This window comes from Cygnus atratus, chromosome 1 (genome assembly GCF_013377495.2).
Source record: "Cygnus atratus isolate AKBS03 ecotype Queensland, Australia chromosome 1, CAtr_DNAZoo_HiC_assembly, whole genome shotgun sequence".
Classification (NCBI taxonomy): domain Eukaryota; kingdom Metazoa; phylum Chordata; class Aves; order Anseriformes; family Anatidae; genus Cygnus; species Cygnus atratus.
This window is the reverse complement of record NC_066362.1, coordinates 135,684,333-135,710,546: the sequence shown is the minus strand read 5'-3', so window position 1 is coordinate 135,710,546 and position 26,214 is coordinate 135,684,333. Positions and strand designations below refer to the sequence as shown.

The window sequence follows — 26,214 nt, the reverse complement described above, 5'->3', positions numbered from 1 at the left end:
ATATTCTTCTACTGCCAAGAAATTATATCACTTATTCACTTGTTTATTATCTTGTGTCTAGATGAATGTCTAAAATTACTAGATGTTTCAAGACTTTACTTAAAATACTTCTATTTTTATGATGAAAAATTAATACTGTAGGATATTAGTGGCTTTCCCCAGTAGTTCCTGTTTATAAATTGGTTCCTTCATCTCCGATAGACTCATACAGCAGGACACCCATGTCAAAGAGAGCAATGTCTAACCTCTGCCCACAAGAAGGATGGGGTTGCGACTGTGGTGAGGTGTGACTGTCCTCTTGCTCTTCTTTAGTTTGTCTCATCTAAAAGAGGCCTGATGGACAAAAAGTATATGGCGTAGAGAATAGGCAGACACAAGCTACATTTCTCAAGCCATTTGCTATTTCTTAAATATATGAGGGCTCTTTTTTTTTTTGGTGAAAATAAATAGAAAAATTAGGCAACTCAATCAGCCTTGTCAGGTGAATATTAGGCAGAACTTTGTTTTCCCTTTAAATAGGAAAGGGTGGGTAGTTTCTCAAAGTGATAAAACTGCAATCTATGGTCTCGTAAAAAGCCCCGTATTTTTGCTTAATATGCAACATTGTTTACTTGATATCTTGGACAAGCCATTGCACGTGTATTTGGCGGAGGGAGCTAAGTTTAAAAAGGTCTTGCAGCATGCCAAGAACAGAACTGGGATAAGTATTTGACTGACTCCAATGTCAGGTCCGCTCCTTCAACTCACAGTTCCTTGTGCCTTCATTGTATTGTTTTTATTTAGCTACAGAGATTAGTAGGTAGCTTCAGAAGAGCTAGAAGTGAGCTCATCATCTTCAAATTTAATAATCTTCGGTATCCCAAAGAAGGTATCCCAAAGAACTAGTATCAGCAGACAGGTGAGATAAGGTGTTTTGGAAGACTTCACTTACAAGAGCGACTATTTTGAAAAAGCTTCTGAATGTCTGTGAGGTGCTTGGACTTGTCTGGAACTAGTGCATAGCCTTGCTAACATTTCTGTTCCCTTCAGGCAAATTCATCACTGATACGAAGATTAGCACGTGTGCCTGCTTTTGTTATCCTGGAAAAAAATAAGCAGTAGGCCTATGGGATTGCTAGTGTCATGATCTGATCCTTGTTTTAAGTGGCTGATAAAGTCCTTTCTTTAACCTAAATGTCTTTAATTCTTCTGAGATTGAGCAATTGGCCCTGACCAGGAGAACAATACATAAATTGATACATAAATTAAAAATGGTTAAGCCACGTGATACTGGCTAGTCCTGTATAAACCGTTCTGCTTGTTTGAATTTATGGGGGAAAAAGGCACAAACCTGATTAGCTTGAACATCAAGCTTCATGAAGATCCAATATCACTGGGTTTTATCAGTCCAATTTACGTTGTATCATCTGTTTTTTTGTAGGTAACATAAAAGCATGAAGTCAGAGCAAACTCTGTATCGCGTGTTCTAAGTAACTCCGCAAAAATGCACTTGGGGCCATACTCTGCTCCCCATCAGATGGGATCATCCAACAATACCAAGTGCATACAGATCTGCCATTAATGGTAGCGACATCCTGCGTGTATTTCCTGCCCTAGTCAAAGCAGTGCTGACAGAAATGTCTGCAGCCTACATCCCAGCAAAAGGGTGCACGCACCAGTGTCCTGATTGGTGCCGCGTGCCAGAGGGATGGTGGCAATCCAGTTCAGCAGGCAAATGAACTGGCATACATTTGCTACAGAAAGACTATGACAAAGCTGTGTCTTAATATATGTGATTAACTGTGATTTTAATATATGTTAATAGATGTATACACAATTTCTTTTCCCAAAGCTTTTTGTTCTCATGGTCAGACTGTGGCGTAGCACAGTTTGAGGTCACTCTCCATGCAGGATATGCATGGATATTTTGCATTTAAAATATATATTTAGATCAATGGAAAAAACAAAAACAAACAAACAAAAAAACCATGACAGATAATATGTACCTTGTGAATAAAAGCATCTACCTTGGAGCTGAGCATGCTTCAGGTCAGCAGGCTGACATCACATGTTAAGTTTATAATCTAATTTTTTTAGTAGTTGTTGTTTTGCCTCTGCAGAGAGTTCCCAAGTCCCACAGAGCAGATTCCTGGCCTCCCCGTCCCTACCTCGGCAGCGCTGGTTAGTGATTTGGGCTCTGACAGGACTTCAGCAGCAGGTACCGCCCAGCCAAAATCTGAGCAGGGAAGCAGCACTCTGGAGACAGAGTGTATCTGAGAGGCTGTTCAAGCACCCTCCAGAGCAGGCCTGCCTCCTCTCCCAGGTAATTTTAGCGCCTATGGCACCACACCCCACTTGGAAGGTGAGGATGTCAAACAGGTTGGCTTTCCCTCAGGGGAGCGGGTGGAGTAAGCGCGCGCTGGCTCCCTTCTCACTGGCTCCCCTGCTCTCCGCCTTCGCCGCCTGGGCGATAAATACGTTTCTTAGAGGGCAGGTGGCACCTACGGTGCTGCTCGTGGCTTTGCCATAGTGGGGCCGTCTGCTTTTGTTACCTGTCCTGCACCAGACTCGGTTTTTGGGGACGTCTCTCTGTTCCACAGTGCTTGAGTGGGATGGTGAGTGACCTTGTTGGACAGAGCCCCTGATTAAAAGCGTCCCCTCAAAGCTTTGCACTGCCAACGTCTATCGTCATTGCCTGGAAAAAATCAGTGCAATCAGAGCACTGCATAGAAGACCATGGGGAAATTCAGAAGAATCCTTCTCTTGTGCCTTGGCTTTCTTCTAGTCCATGTAAGAGGTAAGTGACCTTTGCCTTGACTTATTTCTAGGGTGTGGTTATTAAAAATGAAAAACAAAACAACAACAGAAAGCTAAACCCCAGCCCCTCAACAACTACACTTGTTTATTTAGAAATATTCACTAGGATTGTTGCTTCTGTTTCATGAGAAGCGTTCGAGAATATTTAGGTAAGTACTTCTGCAGTTTCTACGGCGATCATTTTTGATGATCTATGATCATGCTGATTGGAGTTTATTATCATTCCTTATTTTCTATAGTGTTGTTCTCCTAAAATTACCAATAAGCTTGAACTTGAGTATATACTTTTTCTAATGGAAGCTGTAAAATGCTTCCAAAAAGGTCCATAGCCAAATGCTTACTTCATGTTTTTAGAACTTTCCTTTTTTGTTGATATTTTGCAATATATTAGGTATATTGTAAAAACAAATGCTGCTGCAGTTTAAGATGTTCAGGCTTTAATACTGGTATTGTTTTATTAACCTTAGCCAACATATTCTTGAATATATAAAATCCAGACACAGGCATGCATATTTCTTTATATGCAGGAATAATGCAGAACTGAATACATTTTGTACATATATTTTGAAGAATGAATAACAGTTGGGGAAAATGTAATCCATTTGTATTAAGTGTTTGTTTTGAATTCTAAAGTAATTTTCTTTTAGCAAAACATTCTGTAAAAATTCATTTTGATATCAAAACAAATAAAATTGTCCTTGTGTGCATCTGCCATGTAGCGTACTAGTAACATTTCCTTTGTCATATACAAGTACTAATGCAAATACTTTTAGAACAGTGTTTGACTGCAGGAAGAAGCCAATCATTAACCACTAGTTATAAAGTAGGTGCTGCTGCTCTTTCTCTTACCAGCCTGGTTTTAAACGGAGTCCCTGGGAGATCTTGCAATGATGAGCAGTGGGAAGAACCTTGCCTTTAATTAGAAATGGTTTCTGTAAATGTCCCTGAAAACACGGTGAATACTTTGATCATAAAATTCAGTGGTTGCTTCCATACACTTATTTTTTTTTTTTAAATGAGGAATTACTTGGAGGTCTTCTGCAAGTAATGTGTCACAGAAACATCAGAGCAGCAGGACAGTGATGGCCTGCCCCACAGTGTGTTGTGAACAGTGATGATTCACACTGTCTCTCATTACTGGCATGCAGTCTTTCTTGTTATGGAGAGGTCTCATGCTGAATATTTCTGCTTAAATAATCTGAGCATGTGCAAGTCAATTTCCATATACTGCATCACATTAATTACAGGGACAGTCAGGCTTACCGTTCTTACTTTACACATGTGCTAATTTAGAGACAGTTCAGGCCCTGCTTTGGGGAAGAAGTCATTGCTACAAGCTGCTGAGGGCTTTGGGCACAGTATCAAGCCTGTGGAAACTATTTCATCCACTTTTGAAAAGCAAAATGAATTATTTTAAGTCTATCGCTACAGCCACTGAATTTTATCATCAAAGTTTTTACCGTGTTCCATGGACATTTACAGGAACCACCTCTCAGTCCTAGTCAGGACATCATATGAGGAAAAGCTTGGGCATGCGAGTGAAAAGCTGGTCTAAGTCCTTATGGTAGGAAAGTCTATGGCATGATTCACCCAAATGGGTGCATATACGTGCAGCCTTCACTCTGATCTAAGCTGTAAACCATTTGTGGGAGCTGCTAGAAACTGCTGTGCCACTATGGCCAGGCCAGATCGTATCACTCCCCGTACGATCCAGAGTTTCCTTTTTGTCAGACTGTATTCAGGTAGTTGGCTGGACTGGCTTGATGCAGAAACATGGCATAACCAGGGACCACAGTGCTCAAGAAAAGTGAGACCTGATATAGTTCAGAAACTTGCATGCTTACTGTGATCTTCTTCTATGCTTTTACTCAAGCGCTTTTGTCTTTTGTTATTTTCAAGCTTAGGCAAGTTACATGAGTTCTCCCACAAAAGTTGAGCTGCAACAGCTAATTGTCTGAGTTGCTTTTAGCCCAACCCAAATGAAAGAAACTTCACTGAAGCTCACACGGATGTCACAGGTCAATTACTATGGTTCAGCCGACCTGTGGTAATTCAGCTTCAGCTGTGTTTACACATCCCACTTAGGGCATGGAAAGACACAGCTTAAGACCTAGTCCCCCAGTGTCCCCCAGTAAGTGAGACTGTGGACCTCTTTGAGATATACCGAATGTCCCATTTGGGCAATACACTTCAGTTTTCACCATGTGTGTGCGTGTCAGGGAGAGGCAGTCTGATCTGAGGTCTACCTCCTGTATGAAGCTGAGACACTTGCTCAGACCTGACTGCTCAGAAATGCTCCTCGGGTTCCCAGTATAGGTACAATCCACATATCCATGTTCTTTAAGACCAACTGATAGGTCACGTCATTAGTTAGTAATAAAGACAGCACAAAGGTTGATGATGTTTAAGACAAGTTAAGTTTGCTCCATCGGATATTGTGCGCTATGTAGGTAAAGGGAACAGCGTTTATTGTTAGCCAATAAACAATGTACCACTGTCCAGCTAAGGTTTACTAAGATTTTTGACTCAAAACTAATTGTGATAATTATACAAGCACTTTGCAGGGAGAAAATTACAGACCTGTTTGGATTTCAGGCACTATATGACTTAGTTTTATGAATAATGTAGTTTTCACTGGAGTTAAAAGAAAGAAGGGGAGAGATGCAAAGCCCAGTCCTATTTATCTTCTTCTATTCCATCAAGCTCCTGTCCTGACCATCACTGTGTGAGGTCCCTGTGTACGTGCAGAGGTGCTCATGGTATCACAGGGATATACCAGACAATGAATTCCCTAGTTGCTGAGTACCAAAACTATTTCACTCCCAATAGCAGAGCTGCTATCCTCTGTAGGCATGTCAGCACTGCCATCCCAGGGTGTGACTGCAGTTTGATAGATAGCATACCTGAAGTGTTTGAAACACTAATATCAGCAGAGCTGTCGCAATGCAAAAGCTCAGGAAAAGCTAACAACCACAGTGTTTACTCAGCTTCTCTGGTTCACTTTTCAAACACTGCTGCCACTTTGCAAGCCTGATAGAAGTGCCCAAACTGCCTGTTTTCAGCCTGTATTTTTCCCTCATTTGCAACAGCAACTGCCGATCCTTTTCAATCCCACTGAGGGCAATAAATTAATAAATGTCATAATTCTTTCAGGATCAAAAATCAGTAAAAGTACGCCTCCAGATTGTTTTGATCTTCACTTTTAACTTTAGAATCTTCCTTCTTTTCCATGTGGGGGCTAAAATCCATGTTTGTTAATGGAAAATACTATCTAAAATCTGCTCTGTAGTACAATATCTCATGAAGCCAGATAGGTCATCCCAACTGAAAGCCAGATAGGCCATCCCAATTGAAAGAAATAACTTGAATGAGCTGTGAAAATATAATGATCCAACTTCCGCTGTGTATGCTTTGTTTGACATCAATGGATTTTGGAATTCCTGAGGAATCTATAAAAAAATCTGGAGCAACAATGCTCCAGATTAAATGAAAACAACAGCCAGAGTATGCACTAAGATTAGCAGACAAAATAAAGCAAAGTCCCTTCTTGTGTCCAAGGTCTTTCAGCAGTGGAGGAACCAGGCATACACTCCTCACACAGCCCTGAGTTAGCAGCCACAACCCGCCCCCTCCTCCTCGGATCACAATCTATGTTGCAGCAAAACTGCAACTGCTCCTTGCAGGTTGACATCTGCAAGAGGCAGAAATTGAGATACGAGTCAGATATTTCCATTCACAAAGATTGTACAGACCAGCTTGTTCCCTGAGCATGGTGTTATCAAAGAGAAGGCTGGCCCTTCTCTTCTAAATCCAGCCCAGGTTTGCGGAGTGTTCTGCATGCCGGGAGTCTTGGCCTCTGTTCCCTCTGAGGGCTCTGCTGCCAGATCCTCTCCCAGTTTCCCTGCTTTGAAGTTCAGATGCCAACTAATGCCCCATTTCTGTTTGCCCAGGGTCATTCACAGAGGCTTCTCTGTGCATTCCAGTGGCTCCTTCATCTCTGTGAACGGATTTTAATTGTTTCTCTCGTTTAGTCCAAATGAGAGGAGGGGTGGCTCTTGAGACTCAGCAGACACTTTGTGGCTGGACAGACCTGCTTGCTGACCTCCAGCAACTCTTTTCAGCCCTGTTGTTTTAAAGAAAACACATTGTTAATGGCATGAAATAGAGAGGTTGTAGGCCTAACTTCTTTGCTGTCTTGCATCTTGAAAGCACAAGCAGAGAATGCGTATGAGACACCCTGGCCACCCACTTTGACTTGGCGGTGTTACTAACCCCCTGGGACCCATATGCAGATGGCGTACTGTGACTTCAGGAACACAGGGTTAGCTACACAATAGAATTTCTAAAAAAAAAAAAATAATAAAAAATTTGTTTGTTGTCAGTTATGGAATAACACTACCAAGATTTGTGCCGCCCTTCCAGCCTGATGACGAGCTAAAGGTAGTACACGAACTCTAGTACTGCCTTGGTGATGGAGGTGGGATGAGAAGGCACTCTGCGAGCAACAGAAGAAACAAGGCCTGGCGTCTCCCTGACTTCCTGCATTATCTTCAGCACCCCCTGTTGTCTCTAAACTACCTCCAAGGGAATGTGAGGATTAGCCAGTGGGTGCTCAGCCAGTGCCTTGTCACCCTGAGAGCCAAACACAGCAGTTGCTTGTGCCACACCACAGCATCTCGTTAGGAACCCTCATACAGGCCTCTCTCTGGGACCACCTCCCTGAGCAGCTCTCACGAAATGTGACTGGTTAACACTCGAAACAAATGGCTGAAACGGGATGGCAGCTTCATGAACCACGCATGTACAGCAAGATGCTTTGGCTGAACAGCCCACGCCGTGACATAGGCTCCACTTCCCCGTGACACAAGGCTGAAAATCTCAGTTTCCATGTTCTGCTTCCATAAGATGCAGAGGCATATAGTGCTGCTTCATTAGAGATACCAAATCCTTTGCTCTGCCAGTAATTTTACAGGACAAACCAGCTTCTTCTGCACTCACTCTGAAGCAAAATACAGAAAATTATATATATATATTAGATTTTATGTATGCGGGGTGCATCACATCATAAAGAACAGTAGCTACCTTTGAACAGCTGCTATTTGTCCGTGGCAAAGTAAACACTATAAAAATAGAAGTTATTCTTTAGTGTTTGATGAGACCATGCTGCCTAGACCTAAAGGAGTACTGCCAGACTTGCTTTATTAATATATCTTATTTGCTGGTAATTATTTAAATGTGTTTTTGTATGAATAAGTGAGAGAGACTTTTAATTTCCCTTGAATTCAACATATAAACAGAAGTGGCCTAGCAAAACACATGAAACCAATAATCAGGTCCATATGTTGTGGTCTATAGACTGGAACTTGGATCTAAATTACAGATTTTAAAGCACGCTCATTTTCCGCCACGCCATCAAGGGGCTGGAATGGCAATCATTGTTTATGGAATGAAAGGGCCATGGTGGAAAAGAAAAGCTACAGTAACCTCATCAGGAAATATGGATCATGAGAGTACTACATCAAAGAAACAGTACTCACTCACTGAGATTTTGTCCGAAGTGTCCACTCTGGGGCGTAAACCTTTACATTCTTCTACAACTTTTCTTATATGAGTAATTTCCTTTAAACAAACCTAATTACTTCCTGAGTAAAGTTGGACCAGTAAACGGGGATGTTCTGAACCACAGACTTGGGAGAATACATGCTATTTTCTCATTACAGGGAAAATAAGTATCATGATTGTATAATAATCAGAAATGATCCATACAAGGAATAACTTACCATTTCTGCTAAACAGAACATAAGTCCCATGAGTGACTTAGGTAACATATTGTTCCTCTTCAGATATTTTTTTCTCACTTGTGAGTCATTCATTTCTTCCTCAGTCTCTGCCAGCTTCATAATCTTTTAAGCTCATTGTATTTGCAGAACAATTCTTATTTAATTGTGTTGAAGAAACCTTTTTTTCCTTGTTTTCACATAATGTTAAATCAACTTATTTTCTCTGTCTAGCTAGCTCATGTGACTTTTTTTTTTTTGCTTTCTAGTTTATTTGTAACACAGTTAATCTTATCCCACTCATGACTGCTGTCGATGCACTGAAAACCCATTAAGTTAATCATCTCAATGAGAAAAAGAATTTATCTAACATATACATGCACATTAAAGATGTATGTCCGTACAGATGTATATGCACATATTAACACATTTTCTCATGTATCTAAGATTCATTTTTATTACTAGGCTATATGTATTAAATGCCTGATAAGTTCATTTCATTTGACCTATAACCTGACTGTCATTTAACAATATTTAAGCTGTCTTGGTTAAATGTGTGTCATTTTAATGGCCATGAGCTTTGTTCATATGGATGCAATGCAGGACTGAGCCTACTTACTGAGTTTCAGAATTGCGGATTGATGCCATGGTAGGCTTTTGACAGAAAAATTTTGACTACAGTCATAGTGACCAACAGGTAACATCGACCTGCAAGAACCTGGCCTTGCTCTGTGTATAGTCTCCTCAGTCTGTGGGAACTCCGACTCTTGAAATCAATCAGTTACACAGCTAAAGGGCAATGGATCTCTTTAATATTTAGGTTATAAATTCAATCATCGGCAAAAGACGCTGCTGTCTGGAATTTAGTTACTTGGATCACACTTTCAGAAAACTCATATGGGCAAAAGTTAATGAATATTAAGTGTGTGTCTGCCTGAGGACATGATTTTGTAAGGGAGTGACTGCCTTGGTGGGCTAAGGTGACCTGAGCTCCATGTTGCTTTAGCAAGATGTGCCTTATATTCAAAGGAACTTAGTAAGAGCTGCCTTGCTATATCTGTGGCAAAGAGCAATCATAACACCCTCTAGAGCACAGCAAGTGGACTGACAGTGATTTTATATCACCAGCTTTCCACACATTGTATTAAGAAGATTAACAGAAAGTATGGGCACTGGTGAAAGCAAGTGTCCTGCCTGAAAGAATTATGCCTGTAAAAATAAATGTAGTAACTCCGCAGTTTGAGTGATAGTGTTTTGATGCTTGGCTTTATGGAGTCCACTCTCGCCTGCGTGGCTGTCACAGGGAAGTCTAGTGGTAGCAATTTAAGCCAGGTCTACACTTGAAACTTCTGCTGGCACAGCTCCATGTGTTTGGTGGAGATGAGGGAATTACATTCCAAATAAGCCTGAAAGTGCCAGCAAAACTCCTGCTGTTAGTATAGTTCATTGTGTTTGAGCAGCTCATATAAACATCATTAAAACATCTCCTTTCTCAATACAAATTGTATATCCATCTGGAAGTTTTGCTTTCTTAGCTTAGCATTTCCTCATTTACAGATAAAGACTGTTCTGTGGTGTCAAGCAGGAGTGTATAAGCATTTTCTAAAATAATACGTCAAGAATAATTGTGGACCTCCCAACAAAAAACAATATTACAATAATTTTATTTCTCAGTACAAACAGGGATACTCCCAGAAGAAAGGCTAGAAATGATGCCAAGAAATAGCATATTAGCCCAAAGCAGTAATAACAGAGATAATTCTGAGATAGCACATCCTGCATAACTAATTTTTTCATAACTTCATCCATGTTAAAAATAATATATATATATAAATTTATATGTATATATAAATCCAAAGGAATAAAAATGATTTCTCTCTACTGAAATTTCTTTCATTTTCATCAGTAAATTTCCAGCTGTTTCCATCATGGAAGCTGGTCCATAAAGGCCATTTTTTATAGGTGAAAATCAAATTTCTTTCGGCCTGTTTGTTCTGTGAAGAAGCTTGTCTAATTAATTTCCTATGACATTTATCTTCAGAGTTCCCTGAAGTGACTGCAGTTCCTATTGAGCTAAATATTGTCTGAGTCTCTACTGTGTTTTTGTTTTTAGACCCACCATTTTGTGGATGAAATCTGGACTGTTCAGCTATTTAACCATCTGTTATCCTCCAAAATTAGATTCTTAAAATGTCTAGGTGCAGCCTCAGAAATGGTAATGAGCACTTAAAATTCTGCTCCACAAAATTTTTCTCCTTGCGGCCATTTCATGTTATTATCAGAGGAAGTCAGGATGGAAGTCCAAGCAATCTTTTCAGTTTATTGGAATATCATTTACTATGCTACACAGATGTCCACATACTGCCCATCTGTCAAGGCTTATATTTACACAGCCAGAGAGACTTCAGTGTAGATTCCTTTCTTACTCCCAGTCATTCTGTGTTAGTGTCTGTTTCTTTTTATTATTTGATTTATCATCAGAAGTAATTAAAAAATCAACCTGAATAATTTCTGCAGGAGATTCTCAGGCTTCTTTTCTTCTCGTCTTAAAAGTCTGTCAGTCTTCTATTTCTTCCTTGCCGTCTCAAAACAACACCTCTGGTCTTTTCCCACCTTTTTGGAGCGCACATACAACAAAACAGGGAAAACTAGTTATTCTCCAGGAGAAGGGCAGATGCCAGTAATTGTTTCAGTCTGCTGTTTTGCTTTGGTTCTCATGCAGTTGAAAGCATCTGCATCATCTTGTCTTAATCCCACCACCTCTTTTGATTTGAGACTTCCATTCTTTAGTTTTCTTTCTTTCTCCTAACTTCAAAGAAATATTATACCCAGAAGCTTCCCATAGTCTTCGTTCAGAAGATGATTTTATCAAGTTCTCCTTACAGCATTAGGACCTCAGTAGCTGCTTTCTGTATCCTTAGTTCCTGCGTGTCAGGACCTGTAACAAAGGAGCTGGTGTGGCCAACAGCTCTTTGGGCTTCCAAAACTATTTCTGATGACTCACTCTGATGAGAAGTGGTTTGAGCCCTGTTGGCATTCCCCTGCAGCAGGGCTCAGATCAGACAGCCTCCTTCAGCTCTCAGGACGCTGATTATGAATGAAGATTTGTCCAGAGGGTAAAATCAAAGGACACTCAAACTGAACTCTTATTGCTGGCACTAAAAAAAATGCTTCATAAAAAAACAAACAAACAAACAAAAAAACACACACCATAATTTGAACATGTGGGTCTTAAGAGCAGGATGCACTAGGGATGGCAGGACCGCGGTGATGTGGCTGGGCTGAGGTCAAGCACGGACGTCAGCCTGTGTGCAGGGCCTGCCCCTCGGCCTGCAGGTCCCATGGCAGGGGCAGGGCAGTGGCATGGCTGTGACAGCCCACGGGCAGGCCCAGGGCCCGCAAGGGGTGGTTGTGCCTCAGGACCCTGTCAGGGAATGTTGTCTGAGGAAGCCACTTGATATATTTATGCATTTAATTGATTCATATAAAAATAAGAACCTGTCAGAGCATTAGGGTGTTATCCATTTAAGGACCTGGCCAGCTAGGTTGGCTGAGAGGCCAGGGCAGGGGAAAGGGACACTCCACAACCAGCTCAAGCGAAAAGACAGAAAATGGTACCCTAATAACATTAGCGGGATAGCCTTATGCTGTTATCTGCTTTTCCTTTTCAAACACGGGTTTGTCATGCTCTTTTATAGAGATGGTTTTGCTTCAGAGGCCACTTGCTATTTAGCATTCCAGCCTCGTTTTATCTCTTTCGTCAGACAGTAGCTATAATTAAGTTCACAAACTTAACGTTAAAATCCTCACGGGAATCAAAATGGTTTCACCTTATACTCAGAGTGCTGCTTTCTATTTGAGGATCACACGGTGTTTTATCACTGATAATTAATCTTTCCAGGAGCTCTTTGACACAGACAAGAGCTGTTACTGAAGAGCAGTAATTAATGTGGGGAACGCCATGCAGCCTGCCAGCACCCGCAGAGCAGCGACCGACACCGAGCGCTGCTGCTCCGGGGCGGCTGTGACAGCCTCCATCTGCTCCTCAGTTTCCCTGCTTGAACAACGACACTTTTCTTGCTGTGAGGCATTCAAGACCTACCAAGAAAAACACTTTAGTTGAGGGCTAGGTACTGAGCCTTTCAGGCAGGCTAATAAACAGACGCAGATCAAGAGACTTGCTTGACAGACACGGTAAAGCACACCTGCTTAGGAAAGCCATGGCACATGGTGGCTTTCCATGGACTTGTGCACGCTGAGCTTTGATTTGGCATGCAAACACAGGAATGAGGGAGTTTCAGTCCACATGAGGACTAACAGATACTTGCTCTGCAAAGAGGTGAGTCATGAAGGCTATGGATTAAAAGGATGGTGGCAGACTGTAGAGAGTGGAGTGAAAATCTCAGGTGAATACCTGTGTTTGCTCAGTTCAAAGTTGTATGTTGTGCTTTATATATGTTAAATATTTTCCAGTTTTATTTATCTGCTAACTTTGAAGGGCAGAATACTCCTCATTTTCCTGCTGTGAAATTTCATGACATCATTGTCACCTAAGACAGAACATGAAGGGTTCTTTTCTCCCTTTTCCTATTTTTCTAAGGTACAGTGGAAACTAAATTAGGTAAACACATCTTTATATGTTAGTGCTGGCACATGTGACAGGAAAAAAAAAAAAAAAGTTGGTTCAGGTGACACGCAATCTCAAGGCAGGCATGCCAGGAGAGCTGATCTCTAAAACTGAGCTTCAGAGCTTCACAGCTCTGGCTGAGCGTGGTCATTCAGGGCTGCCTGGGGCAGGGACAGCAGCTGTCAGCTTGCTCTACGCCAGCTCCTGTTTGGATGGATTTTCCTTTTGTCTCTGAGCAGTGTTCTGGCTTTGCCTGGAGCCCTCAGAGGTCATGGACACCTGCCTGCTGATGTTCTCTGCTTCCTTCTAGGTCAACGTGACTTTGATTTAGCTGATGCTCTCGATCACCCGGGTAGGTAAATCTGCTATCCTTATTTTCCTATGGCATTTAGATCTAATAATAAATCTTAAATCTGTTCTCTTTTTGTTGAGAACTGGAACACAAAGTACTTAAGTTAAAAGTTTACAGGTGAGGATAGTGCTAGGTTTTTAACTTACATACAATTGGAAAATGCTGGGTTTTTTTCTTTTCTTTTTTTTCTGTTTGCTTTTGTTTGTTTGTTTGTTTTAAACAAATCAATATTTTTGTCATAAAATTAATTTTTTTCTTTAAAACAAAATAATGATGACTTTGGAAACATATTCCTTCCTTTTTAGTTTCTGCCATGATGCATAAAGATTTACTGAATGTAGCGTAGCTCTCTAGATTTTCAGATACTTTTTTTTGTGATAAGTTGAACAATTTTAAGATTTTTTTGTTTTTTGGCATGTCAATGGGTCCCACAGATGACATAATTACGAGGAAGCCTACAGTGATCAGAAGACCAACACGGCCTCTGCTGAGTGAGTAATACAGACAATGAACGGGTCATAACCGATTTACGATATGTAGAAACTGTCTCCCATGATATTTTTGATTATATTTGCTAATGTGCCATAGCTGGGATCATTTGTGTGAATACTAGCTGTCTTCTGTATATAAAGTAAGTATTTTTTTTGACAATTACCAATTACATGTCTTTACTACTTCGAGTAAGACTTTAAAGCATGATTGGCCATAGATAGCATTTCATTTCCAGAAGATCCTCAATATTTTTCCAGCGTTGATTGACATCCCTGGGGAGTAAAAAAATTGGTAACTGTAGCTAAAAATGGGTAACTGTTCTTCTACTTTTTTTGCATTATCTCTTCTTTTAGCGTAAGTATTCATAATGCTCAATAACAGTCTTGAATATTATCTAGTATTGACTGCTACAATGACCTGTGTCAGAAAGAAAGAAAACTGGGAAGAGCAGAGAGGACTGAAAGGTTTTAGCTGTAATTTTGAGGATGACAAATTATGACTTTCAATGAATACCAGTTGCTGTTGAAAAACCCCAACCCCAAACAACAATAAAACCACATGCATATTTATGACAGAACATTTTATGACAACATAGACATTTTACACCTAAATTACACTGAAGGAAATTTCTGACTATCAAGCAAAATGCTTGAATCAGCAAATGCTGGATAACATTAGCCCACACAACAACCTTCAGTCTTTTCTTGGATAAATATTCAGTAAGTTGTAGGTACTTGCAAGTAGTTACATGTTCCACATGATGTTGGTTCACTCTTGGAACAAAGGGGGCAGTGTTTTGTGAATGTGGTAGCTGCTGAATCCTGCAATGGTTGCATTCTTCCTTCCCACTTGCTTTTGCAAAGAAAATCTTTGTTTGACCTAGGCTAGTAGTATCTGTTGCAATGTACTGTGAAGCCACTCTCCTCTACTTCACTAGCTGTCCTGGCTTCCTTTAACGTCAGTGGTGAGAAATCATCAAGTCTAGGAACAGTTCACGTAATCCTAAATGTGGATTAGTTGTCAGCCTAACACAGACATTTTAAGTAGGTTACTTGAAGACCTGGAAGACTCTTTCCTCAGAGTTACCTTAAAGGTAACATAGGGAAGCCAAGTCAGAAGTCAATATCTATGGTGATACTGCCCCAGTCAGGTGAGAGAAATTGAATTTTTAGGGATTCCTAAATCTGTTAGAGAGGCATCAGTGGGATGATTGCCCTACCTGAATCAGCTTTGCTAATTATTGGGAATGAAGAACTCCATATTTTCCAGACCATTTTGGAATCTCTCCCAGCACTAAAGAGAATTTCAGGGAGTTTAAAAGCAATTAAAACTAATAAGAAAAAAGTGCTGAAGTAAATTACTTGATTTGGAACCATGTGCACAGAGATGATCGAAGAGTATGTCCTAACACCTGCCTGATGTTTCATCTTAACTTCAGGGTTTTCTTTGTGTCTCGTTCAGCCAGTGTCATTGAGAAGTGAGTGTGGCTGAGATGACAATTTTGGTAGAGCGTGGTACAGGCCATATCCTCTGCACATCACTTCCCAGACAAGAACCTCTGTCTGAGTAGAAGCACTCCTGTGTGTAGTTCCCAGCTAGTGTAACAAAATTCAGTAGAAGAGAAAGGTGAAGTGTGTTTTTAAAATCTCTACATACGTTGATTTTAGCCATTCAAACTCATCCTGCTATTAATTTGATTGTCATACACTCAAACCCGCATACTCAGGAGCACCAAGATGTGTGTACTCCAGTAGTCTGGTGAGCATCATGTGCAACGTGGGACAAGGTACACCAGCTACTGAGCCCTTATCCTGTCTCTGTGGTTCTTCTCAATAAGAAATGCCAAGCTAGTTTATGGGCAGATCTTTCATACCCTGCAGGAGTCACCAGCTATTATGGAAAGGTCCTTTGCTTCATAATCATGCTTACTTCAGACTCCCTGAACCTTAGGCTGGGTTGCTGTCCACTGTCTGCTTTTGCTTGTTTGAGGTATACAGACTATGTCTCTAGTCTGCTTTTTGGGTGGGCTAACAGGAAAAGTAATGGTATGGCTGATAAGCTGCAACCTTTGGCTTTAGAATGCCCTTCTGCTTTTCTCCTGCTGACAAGTTATCTCTGCTGTTGCCTTATGGGAGCTCAGGCTTGCTGGTTTTCACAGAAACAACACATTCCTCAATTTTACTGCAGGGAATGGTGACCTTTATAGTCTGCTCTTTTAACCCTTTGTTCTGCTGTTTCTTCTTGTGCTTACAGACACACGTTTCCATTCGTCCTTCATTCATGCCAGCCTCAGCATTTTTCTAACAAATCTCCGCATGAAGGCTCCTAAGTGGAACACTGCATTTTACCTGAATTCTTAATCTTGATAATAAATGGAATCCAATTTGCAATTTATTGCTTCTTATAGTATTAACCTTTTACACATAAAGGTATTTTTGAAATGCAACTCTGCTGGCCAGACCCAGACAGAATTAACACCTGGCTGACAAGAACAAACCTATTTGTGTAGCAAGAATTTGATTATTTTCCTTCCAAATTTCCTGGTGACATGAAAGCATTTCAGAGAAGTTACACAAATGTTATATATATATATTTATATATAATGAGATTAGACACTGTGCAAAAGCAGCTTCCTTCTCCCTCTGGATGGAAAGAACACATGAAGGCAGACCTGTGCATCATGATGCATTATAAAGAAAAAAGTATATATTTATAATATATATATGTGTGGCAATAAGCATCATTATGAAAATCTAGGTAGATTTTGTTTTTTCTTCTGATTTTTTTCTATCACTCCACATTAACTAGGAGCAAGAGAGGGACAGTAATGTATTTCTGCCTATAAGTCAGTGACCTTTGAGAGCTCACTGTCATTCCAAACACACCCTAAAATACCACCCACATACTCATATCCACACCTGAACATTGGAAATGGAACTCCTCTTGTTTGTATATCTTATGCAGCTCATTGACAAATTGTTTATTTACTGGAAAATTCCATTCCAGGTACTGTGAGACACATGCACAGTGCTGGGGAATAGTAACAGCCTGCTGATTCACTGCATAACGTGCCTATGCAGACATTTAAGAACATTTTAAAACCTTTATAGTTCAGCCAAAGAAAAACAGATTGTTGCTCAACCTTAGATAGGTGCATATGATCACTTGAAGCACATTTTTTTTCTTTCACCGTGACCCTTACATAAATTAGTTAATTCAATTCTCTCTCCCTAAGTAGGTTTATTACTTCCCAGGATTTGTTCTTGAAATAGGTATTCAGATTTTGCAATGCAACAAATTACACCCAAGCCAAGCATGCACATACAAATTTCAACTACAGACATAGATGTTAATACATTTTTTTTAATATAAAATAAAATAATCAGATACATTTTAATATTTTAATATAACTGATTTTATTTAAGTATCTTGCACATATACTAAAGACGTACTGATCTTGATTCCATTATAAGATTTTTTATGAAGGAATAAATCCTTTATATTTTGAGTGGAAAGTATGATATAATTTGTCTATTATTTTTTGGGCAAATATTTAGTTCTGTAAATTTTTTCAAGAAAAGTGGAATATCTTATTTGAATTTGTGGGTATGACCTGAAAAACAGTTCCTTGTCAAAAATTGTTTTACATTTTCTATTAAAAGCCAACATTTCACTTCCCTCAAGAACAGTGTATTACTGACTTCTCTACATCTTCTTCCCTTTCATTTTCAGACAATGATTTGCATTTAGGAGATGCTTTTGGTGGAGGTCAGTACTTTCTTTTCTCAGATATGTTTTTATGTTTGTTTTTTTCTCTTTTTCTGAACTCTGCCTAATTTGTACAAAAAGAGTGAGGACAGTAGGATGGGCTGTGTCCAATTACCAGCTATAGCAGCTTGCAGGCTGTTCAATCTGTATGGACAGAAGTCAGCTGTGCTTCACATCACCATGCCAGCCCACCACGGCTGTGGCTAAGGAGTGGCCATACTGCCCAGTCAGCCTCAAGGGACCAGGGTGGCAGCCTCTGGCGGAAGGTTGAAGACAGCAGATAATGCCAGTAGTTCCTTCAACTTCCAGAAGGGAATCTGCTGAAGTTTAGAAATCCGAGGTAACAGTGGGGAGAGAGCTGTGAGCTTGTTTTAGCTCTGCTGACCACAAATCAGAAGTGCAGGAAGGAGTGGTTTAGAGATAAGCACTGATGGATGTATTACAGTTTAGGCTTGAGGCAGTCAAGCTGTTGTAACCTGCTGTAACTTCCAGGTATTTCTATAACATCCAAACCTGGTACAGGAAGTATTGACAATACGGTATTGAGCTGTGTAAATATATCACGTCCAAGACATTGGAAATTTCTGCACCACATTTTACTTGGTGTGTTTGGAGGTGTATTAGGGACGTGAAGTACTCTAGAAAGGTTCTTGCACACTGAAATAACCTACAGTGCAAGTAGCTTTAAATCAAGGCATAAAATTCCACTTGAATCAAGGCTACACAAAAGAAAATAATATTTCCTAGCCCATATCACAGAGCCTCTGAATTACGACTCCTATTGCAGCTGTCTGTTTTAGTCATATTTCAGTCTTAGAGGATCATGCCTTTTACATTGTTCTTTCCCACTTCCAGATTCTCCTCTGACATTTTGTACCTGTGCTGAATGACACGTTAGTCTGCATTTTATAGAGCAGAATCTAATTTTGTTGATAAGTCCCCTTTTTATGCTGTTACTTCTTCCTGCTCATAGTAATTGTTCCATTCCTGCAAGTTTTTACTGACTATTTTTATGAGAGGATTGTTTTAGTATGTTGATTAAATTATTAATGAATGACTTAAGCATCTTCAGTAATAGCCACCTTCCCATTCCCTTGATTTATATTTCCTTAGTCCATTTTCAGTTCATGTTTTTAATTGATATTCATACGTGGTATAATGAGATTAATACGTACCTCTATCAATAGCTGTGGAGACATTATTTTCTTAGCAGCTATAACATAGAATATGTCTAATATCTAATAGCTACTAATATCTCGTGCTTAAGGAAGACTGAATAACTGCAGCATCATAATAGAATGAATAATGAGATTGGTAGTTTTCCACTTTGGTGTTGAGTCTTAGGTTGGTATACATGGTTCTGGAATAGGATAAGTCTCTTCTTCTATTAAATAGAATTAATTAGGCAAAGTCTGATTCATAAAAGCTTTAAGAATGTGCCTAGAATCTATTGGCTGCAGTAGGCTAAATTCATGCTGAAAGCTGAGCATATCTCTAAATAATTTTCTGAATCAGAACATAAAAGTTACTCACAAACAGAAGCGTTATGTTTAGCATCTAGACAAGAAGAAAACATGATAAAAGTGCATCTGCTATGCATTGTAGGTGAAAGAAAGATTTAAGGAGAGGGAGGGAAAATGTTATTTATTTCTGTGACCTAGCTTTGGTTTACCAGATGTAAATTTGCTGCCTATGTGAGCAGTTAAATATGCTACTGACCTGGTTGGAAAAGGGACAGCAAGAGCGGGCCCACGCTCTGTATGCAAAGGAACAGCCCTGGGCATCCTACTTGAGTCAGACCTCGCTGCTCCAGCTCTTTGTGTGCAATTCAGAAACTGCTACTGCTAATCAAATCCCTCTCTGTCCAGCGCACCTCTTCCCATTACTTTGGCAGGAATTAAGACTAAATGCCAGCACAAAGTCCTAAGGAACAAAGCTGAAATCTGAGTACATTTTGCACTGTTTAAGAGTAGAAAATTCATCATGTATTTGTTGAATTCATCATATTTTAGATGAACTAATGTAATGTAATGTTCTTAGTAATACCTGCTGAGGGCACAGAGATAACCTGTTGCCTCCTGCCCAGCCCAGAACAAAAGCTGCTCTCTTGGCTATGCGTAACTGCACCGCTGACACCTACAGTAGCATACTGTTCTTTCCAGCTGTCAGCACTGATTAACGTTAGGACATGCCAGAAATCCATGAAATATTTTCATTGGACATTTTTTGAGTTCTTCTCTCGTTTCAGTTTTGGAAAATTTCCTTTCTGTTTTCTAATTAGATTTAGTAGCTAGTTATTGTTGATAGAGGGCTTGCGACTTTTTAACTAGTGACAAGGTCCTTTTCTAAATTCACCAGAGGACAAATGAGCAATAGGTACAAAATCCCAGGTTATTACACTCTTCATTTACAGCTCTCAGTTCTGCTTGTCCAACCATCTAACTATTTACTATCAATAGGTGACATCCCAAGACAACCTTTATACCCACCTCTTCCACCACGACCAGGAAGCCACAGTAATTCTGGTAAGAATATTTTCTCGTAAGAAAATCTACCACTGAGCTGTTTGGAGCAGATATGTTGAATAGTTTACTTTCTTATTCTTTCTTTATACATAATTTTTATCATCCCTTACATCTATTTTCCTTTTTTATCACTGCTCCTGACCCAGTGTTTGGAAAAACTTTCTGAGTTTTTGTGATGGCACCAGAAAGCTTTTCTGCCTGCCCCAAATGTAGGATGTTGAATCCTAAGTGGCAGGAGACTAATACTTCTCTTGTTTGTCCTTTCATTATGAATACGTACACACTGAACCATGCTAAGGTTCAACTGACATCTATCGACATGGAGTGCATAACCCTATGTACAAATCCATGCTGAGATATGGATGTGAGATGGCTCTGGGGCATACCACAGGTGGGACTGGGGAGATGGATTTAAGCCTATATTGCTTTGAATATAGTCCCAGACACTCTCTAAATACAGTGGAACAATACATCAATCCTAGCTACTACCATGTACCCCATATTTACTTCTGGTATGATTGTGGTGGTGAGCTGTGGACGTGCCCTTCCCGAGTCTTGCCTAGAAAGGACCCACTGACTTCCCGCTGCAGGAGCTGCTGGGATTTGAGTCCAAACTTTGGGTTCCTAAATATAGCACTTATTTACAAACATGCATGTCTTCATGCTCAGAATGGGTAGCCAAAAACAGTTTTCATTATCCAGCTTCTGGGTGAATATGAACAGGTGACTATTTGTGCAAGGCACCTGGCCCACTGCCATGTAGCAGGTGGGATTTCAAAGGTCCCTCACCTTTCCCTAGAACAGTAGAAAAGAGCTGAAGGGGTTACCACTGTTCAGATATTTTTCCAACGGAAATCCTAATTTTTATCTTGCAGGAGGTTTTAATGACTTAGATCTCGTTGACGGGAAGCCCTTACCACCGCACATAGCAGGTAGTATTTATTTGCCAATTCTCCTTGCAGTTTTTTCCTAATATTTACAATTAAGAGCTGGATGGTTTTGCTTTAGCAGGAATCTGTTTGTCACCAACAGTGTAGCACAAGACTCTGCTATTTTTATTTAGATTAGCCACCTTTCTCCACAAACCACAGCTTTGAGCATGAAGCTCTAGATCTTTTGAAACAAATCCCTAAATGCCTTACAGGGCTAAGCCAGCACCTTGCAAGATTAATCCCTTCAAATTCGGCTTGGATAGTCCCAAAGCAAGGGGCTTCTGCTGAGAACTGAAAGTAAATGCATCACGTCTATATCTTGACATAAATCATTTGATTGTCTGGCAGTAGAGGATAATGAGAGTACAGTACTGGCCTTCTATTTCCTTTAAATCAGCCTGATGTAGACAGCTAAGGATTACCCTTTCTTTTTTTTATATTCTTCAGATAATATTCTTCTTCAGAAATGAAGTGGCTGGAGGAGGGGAGGTTAATCCTCCTACCAACACCAGTGCGAGTCAGGATTAGAATCAGAGCTCCTCTCTCACAGAGTCCCACCCTAGCTTCCCAATTTCACGCTGTATGAAATCACACTTTGCTGAGTATATACTTTGTTCTCAAAACATGATGAAAGACATTTCTTGATGAAACTTCACCCTCTATTCCAGGAGAAGAAGAGCATCATTTCAACCACGGTGGAAACACAGGTATAGTAAATAATGTATTCTACAATTTGTTCTAGTTCACCATGAAAAGTAAGAAAATGTTAGCCTTATATAAGTAGTATATATACTAAATGATCTGTATGACACTGTTTTCACACTAGCTGTCATGTAACATAATTTCCAGTCTTCTGTTTAATTCTACTTAATAGATTTCCAATGTTTCACCAAACAATTCTCAAAGTTTTGCAAAAACACATCTTAGCAGGGAATATGCTTAAGTGATACTATTTCAGTGCCTCTGATTTTTTTTTTCTCTTGTTTTCTACAGATTCAGGATTAATAGCTGGTGTTACCTCTCCTATAATTTCTGCTTTTGTGATATTAGTTGTTGGATCAATAGCTGCCTACACAGCTTACAAGAACAACAAACTTTGTTTCAAACCACGTGGTAAGACAAAATTGTTTTCCCACTTTCTGGGTTCATTTAGCACTGAAGTAGATGGGAATTTTACAAATAAATAAAAAAAATAAATCAGAGCAGAGATAGGTCAATGATGAGGGCATTTGAAAGTCTACACAATCTCAGTGGTCTATAAGAGATATTGATAATTAATATGACTCATCAAGGACAAGTATAGGAAGCCATAGCATGCTGAAAGGACTAAAAGGAATTGTGAAACGTGAAGTCTTTGCAGCCACAGAGGTGACTGAGTGTTGTGGCCCTGAGCCCACAGACCAGCCTTATTCACCCAGATCAGCCTCACCTGGGACATCACCATACCCCCTCTGGCCAGGGCCCCCATTTCAGCTCAGACCTGGGTTTTCTGTCCTGTCCTGGTCTGCATCTGCACCGTGCCTGCCCCAGCCCTGGTCCTGGATTGCTGTTGGGTTTCTCAGCTTGGCCTTGGGCTTGGCTGGTTGCCTTGTCTCCCCCTGAGGATCAGCGGATTGCACATAGGACCTGTTTGTCATCACCACCCCACTCTGCTTGCTGCTGCTAGGTGCAGTGTGGTGGCACCCCGCTGGTCAGGCTATGGCCCAGGCTGCCCTGTGAACATCCTTTTTGGGAACAGCCCCACTTAGCTGCAATACAGGTCAATTTAAACTTCTAATTTTAGCTCTCAGTTTCATAATGGGACTAAAAACTAAGACATATTTATCACATATTAAAAAGTCTGCCAGATTTTTAGAACATGAATGAAATGCAGGATGTGTACAGACAAGTTCCATAGGCATTTCTGGCAGATCCAGTATCTCCCTGGTGCTTCAGAAAGCCTCATCCAGAAGAGGTTTGCTAGACTGAGGGCTGCTAGAGATGCCACAGGGAGCTGTGGAGGGGCCGGGTGCTCCCTGGACAGTGTTACACAGAGGACGTTCACCTGGATCCACGGGGGACATCCTCAGCCACAGCAAGGCCTGGGGATGCCCTGAGGGTGGCTGGTCAGGGCCATTGAGGCCTGTTCGTGCCCTGAGGGTCCTGTCATCTTTTTTCCTCTGTTTCTGTAGCTGGGGTGTAACTGAGGCATGATGTCAGGTGATGCAATCAGTGACCCACCTGCCCTCTGAAAAGGGGAGTGAGATGGAGGAAAGGGAAAGGCTGCCCATACTTCTCTAGGGGTACAAGGTTCCCCCCGATGTCTCAAAAGGATGGGGGCAAAAAGAGCATGGAAAGCAGCTGATGTAGAACTGGCATAGCATATCCGTAGGAGAAATGATGACTGTTCAATCTTCATTTTTTTTTAGGTGGGGCTACAGTGTAAGCTGCAGAAATGAAAACTGTCCGCTGATGACAGAATCCTTCGGTTGGCGATGTTCAGCCCACAGATCTGACTTTTTTTTTCTGCTTTATAATTCTGACAAAAATATCTTCCTCTGACGAGCATTTTGTTGAGACACTGCAACACTGTTCTCTTTGACCTGATGTTACTCTTACACCTTGAGCTTTACATCATCAAAGATGTACTTAAAATGTCCAGGAATAGTATTGCACTATCTGATGTGTATTCATAAATGCTGGATAAGTATTTTGATTCAGAAGTTATTTTAAATAACACAGATATCAAGTATACGAGCTTAAAATTTAATTTAAAGGTTCTGGCTTTGAACATTTGAGTCATGAACATTTTTTTTTTCTAAATTAGCCAAAATACTTAATCTTTCTGATAGAACAGAAATAAGGAAATTGCCATTTCCATTCATACATTTTGGATTTCTTCAGCATATTTCTGTATTGTCTGTAATGTTTAAGGAAAACTTGAAGTAGTATAAAGGATTAAGAATTTTAATGCCTTTATTTTGTATCTTATGTTTGAATTCTTGCAAAGTAGAAAGAGCTATAGATGGAAAATTCATTCTTAATTTTGAAATACATCATGAAAAGAAAAGAAAAATACATTGATGAATCACTGTTTAAAATAACAAAAATGATAGGAAAACAAGTTGATTTTATTTATTTATTTATTATTGAAATGGTACTTAGCTCTTCTCAGGAACTAGAATCTGCCATAAATTATGTTTATCGTTTATCTGCCTGCTCCAGGAGCCTATGAAGGCAATCTGGCTTTTTGTTTTTTACTTTTTTTTTTTTTAAGAACCATATTATTAATAATTTCTGTAAACGAACACTATATTCAGACGTTTTGGAATCATTTAGAACCAGTCTGTGTCACTTTGTCCTATAAAATCTAAGTCACACCAACTTTTAAATTTCATACATATCCTTTAGCAGAGATGTGGTTGATACTTACAATTTCAGTAGCAATGCTGTTTCATCTTTTCCCCTTCGTTCCTGATCAACCTTATTGTGTTAACAAATATTCTTATGTAGACAAAGACTATCAACAAAAACTAACACTTTTCCAGTTTCTCTGTCTTCGTGTAGCTAACTGAATCAAAATACTAGCAAATGAATGAAAAGTAGATGAAAAGCTGGCAAAACTAGTAGTTTACTGACATAATTCTACAGTACAGATATTTTAGCTAACTTAAAAGCATAGAGGAAATCCATGTGTTTTGTCTTCATCTTATACATGAAGGATACTTTTTCTTACTAAAATTGCATGTAGATTGCATAAACATGATTTTGTGTTTGTTAAATTGTTGAGAGAAAGATGTCATCTGAAAAAGTACGCTTTTTGTAAAATAAAATACTATTTTATCTACATTATACTTGAAATTGTTATGTTGCTGAAGAGGTTACCAAAATCTTTATTTTGATCCTAAAAGTAAGAAATTATAATGTACATCAGTTTAAATACAGAAACACCTTGACAACACATGAAGGAATGAGTAATTCTGTGGCTATCATTTTCAACTTATGAATGGTAACATATTTTAATATGGTTTTCAAGTACACATGCTATTTCTTTAAAAATACAAATTTTCCACGTTAATATTTATTAAAAAAATGATATATGTTTTTCCAGGTAGACATAAAGTTTTGATTAACGAAATGTTAAAACATTTTGTACTTTCGATGTCAGCTGCTTGTTAACAATAAAAATATGTATTTTCCTTCTTTCTCTTGAAAATTTTCAATAAACACAGACAGTGTTTTACCCAAGATGATGTGCGGTTTGTTTGTTTTGCTTGTTACTTTATGGAATATATGCTGGCTGATACCTTTTATATCCAAGTTGATCTGTGACCTACTAAAGACTTTAGGGGGAAAAAAAGAAACAGCTTAAGAATCTTTTTTTTTTTTTTTTTTTTTTTTTCAGGATCAGTATCCATAGAAGGATTTATAGGCATTATTAAGAGCATACCAATTTTTGCTTTTGAAATATTATTACAAGTGATTTAAATTTGTTCATTGTATTTGTAAACCAATTTCTTACTCAGTAGAAGTTGTTTTTGTTATTATTAGTGAAAAAGCAGATTTTATTATGGAGAATTTGAGCAACCACCATGAACTTGAATTAGACAAAACCCTGACCAAATGTTCACCTTCTGAAGCTCTTTGGTCTAATGACAGCAACATGCCACCAATATACTGGTGTGCAGGCACAATTTTCAGTGCTAATTTTCCTCTTAACTAGCGTTAATTATTCCATCAGTTTGGTATTTATGAAGGAAAGCTCTAACATATTTAAATCTCAAAGGAAAGGAAGGAATATAAACTAGTTGTTAGACCATCAGATTTCTAGTTTGTATTATTGGCTCTGCCATTTTAAGTCTAGCATACGCTATAAAAAGTGTTGCTGGTACCCAAGCAAAACAGAAAAACATCTGGGTGTAAACATGGCTTAAATTACCAAGAAATTGCTTCTGTTTATTATAAA

At 39.5% G+C, this 26,214-nt stretch overlaps 1 protein-coding gene across 1 annotated transcript; it reads left to right on the top strand.

Moving 5' to 3' along the window:
* The first annotated feature begins 608 nt into the window (after positions 1–608).
* Positions 609–25,381, top strand: XG (Xg glycoprotein (Xg blood group)). Its single transcript, XM_050715219.1, has 11 exons — positions 609–1,563; positions 2,100–2,302; positions 2,580–2,776; positions 13,511–13,552; positions 13,987–14,043; positions 17,777–17,812; positions 20,272–20,337; positions 21,213–21,269; positions 21,938–21,976; positions 22,263–22,382; positions 23,678–25,381. Exons 3-11 carry the CDS (start codon positions 2,716–2,718, stop codon positions 23,692–23,694), a joined length of 495 nt encoding a protein of 164 aa, XP_050571176.1. The 5' UTR covers positions 609–1,563; positions 2,100–2,302; positions 2,580–2,715; the 3' UTR covers positions 23,695–25,381.
* The last annotated feature ends 833 nt before the right edge of the window (positions 25,382–26,214 follow it).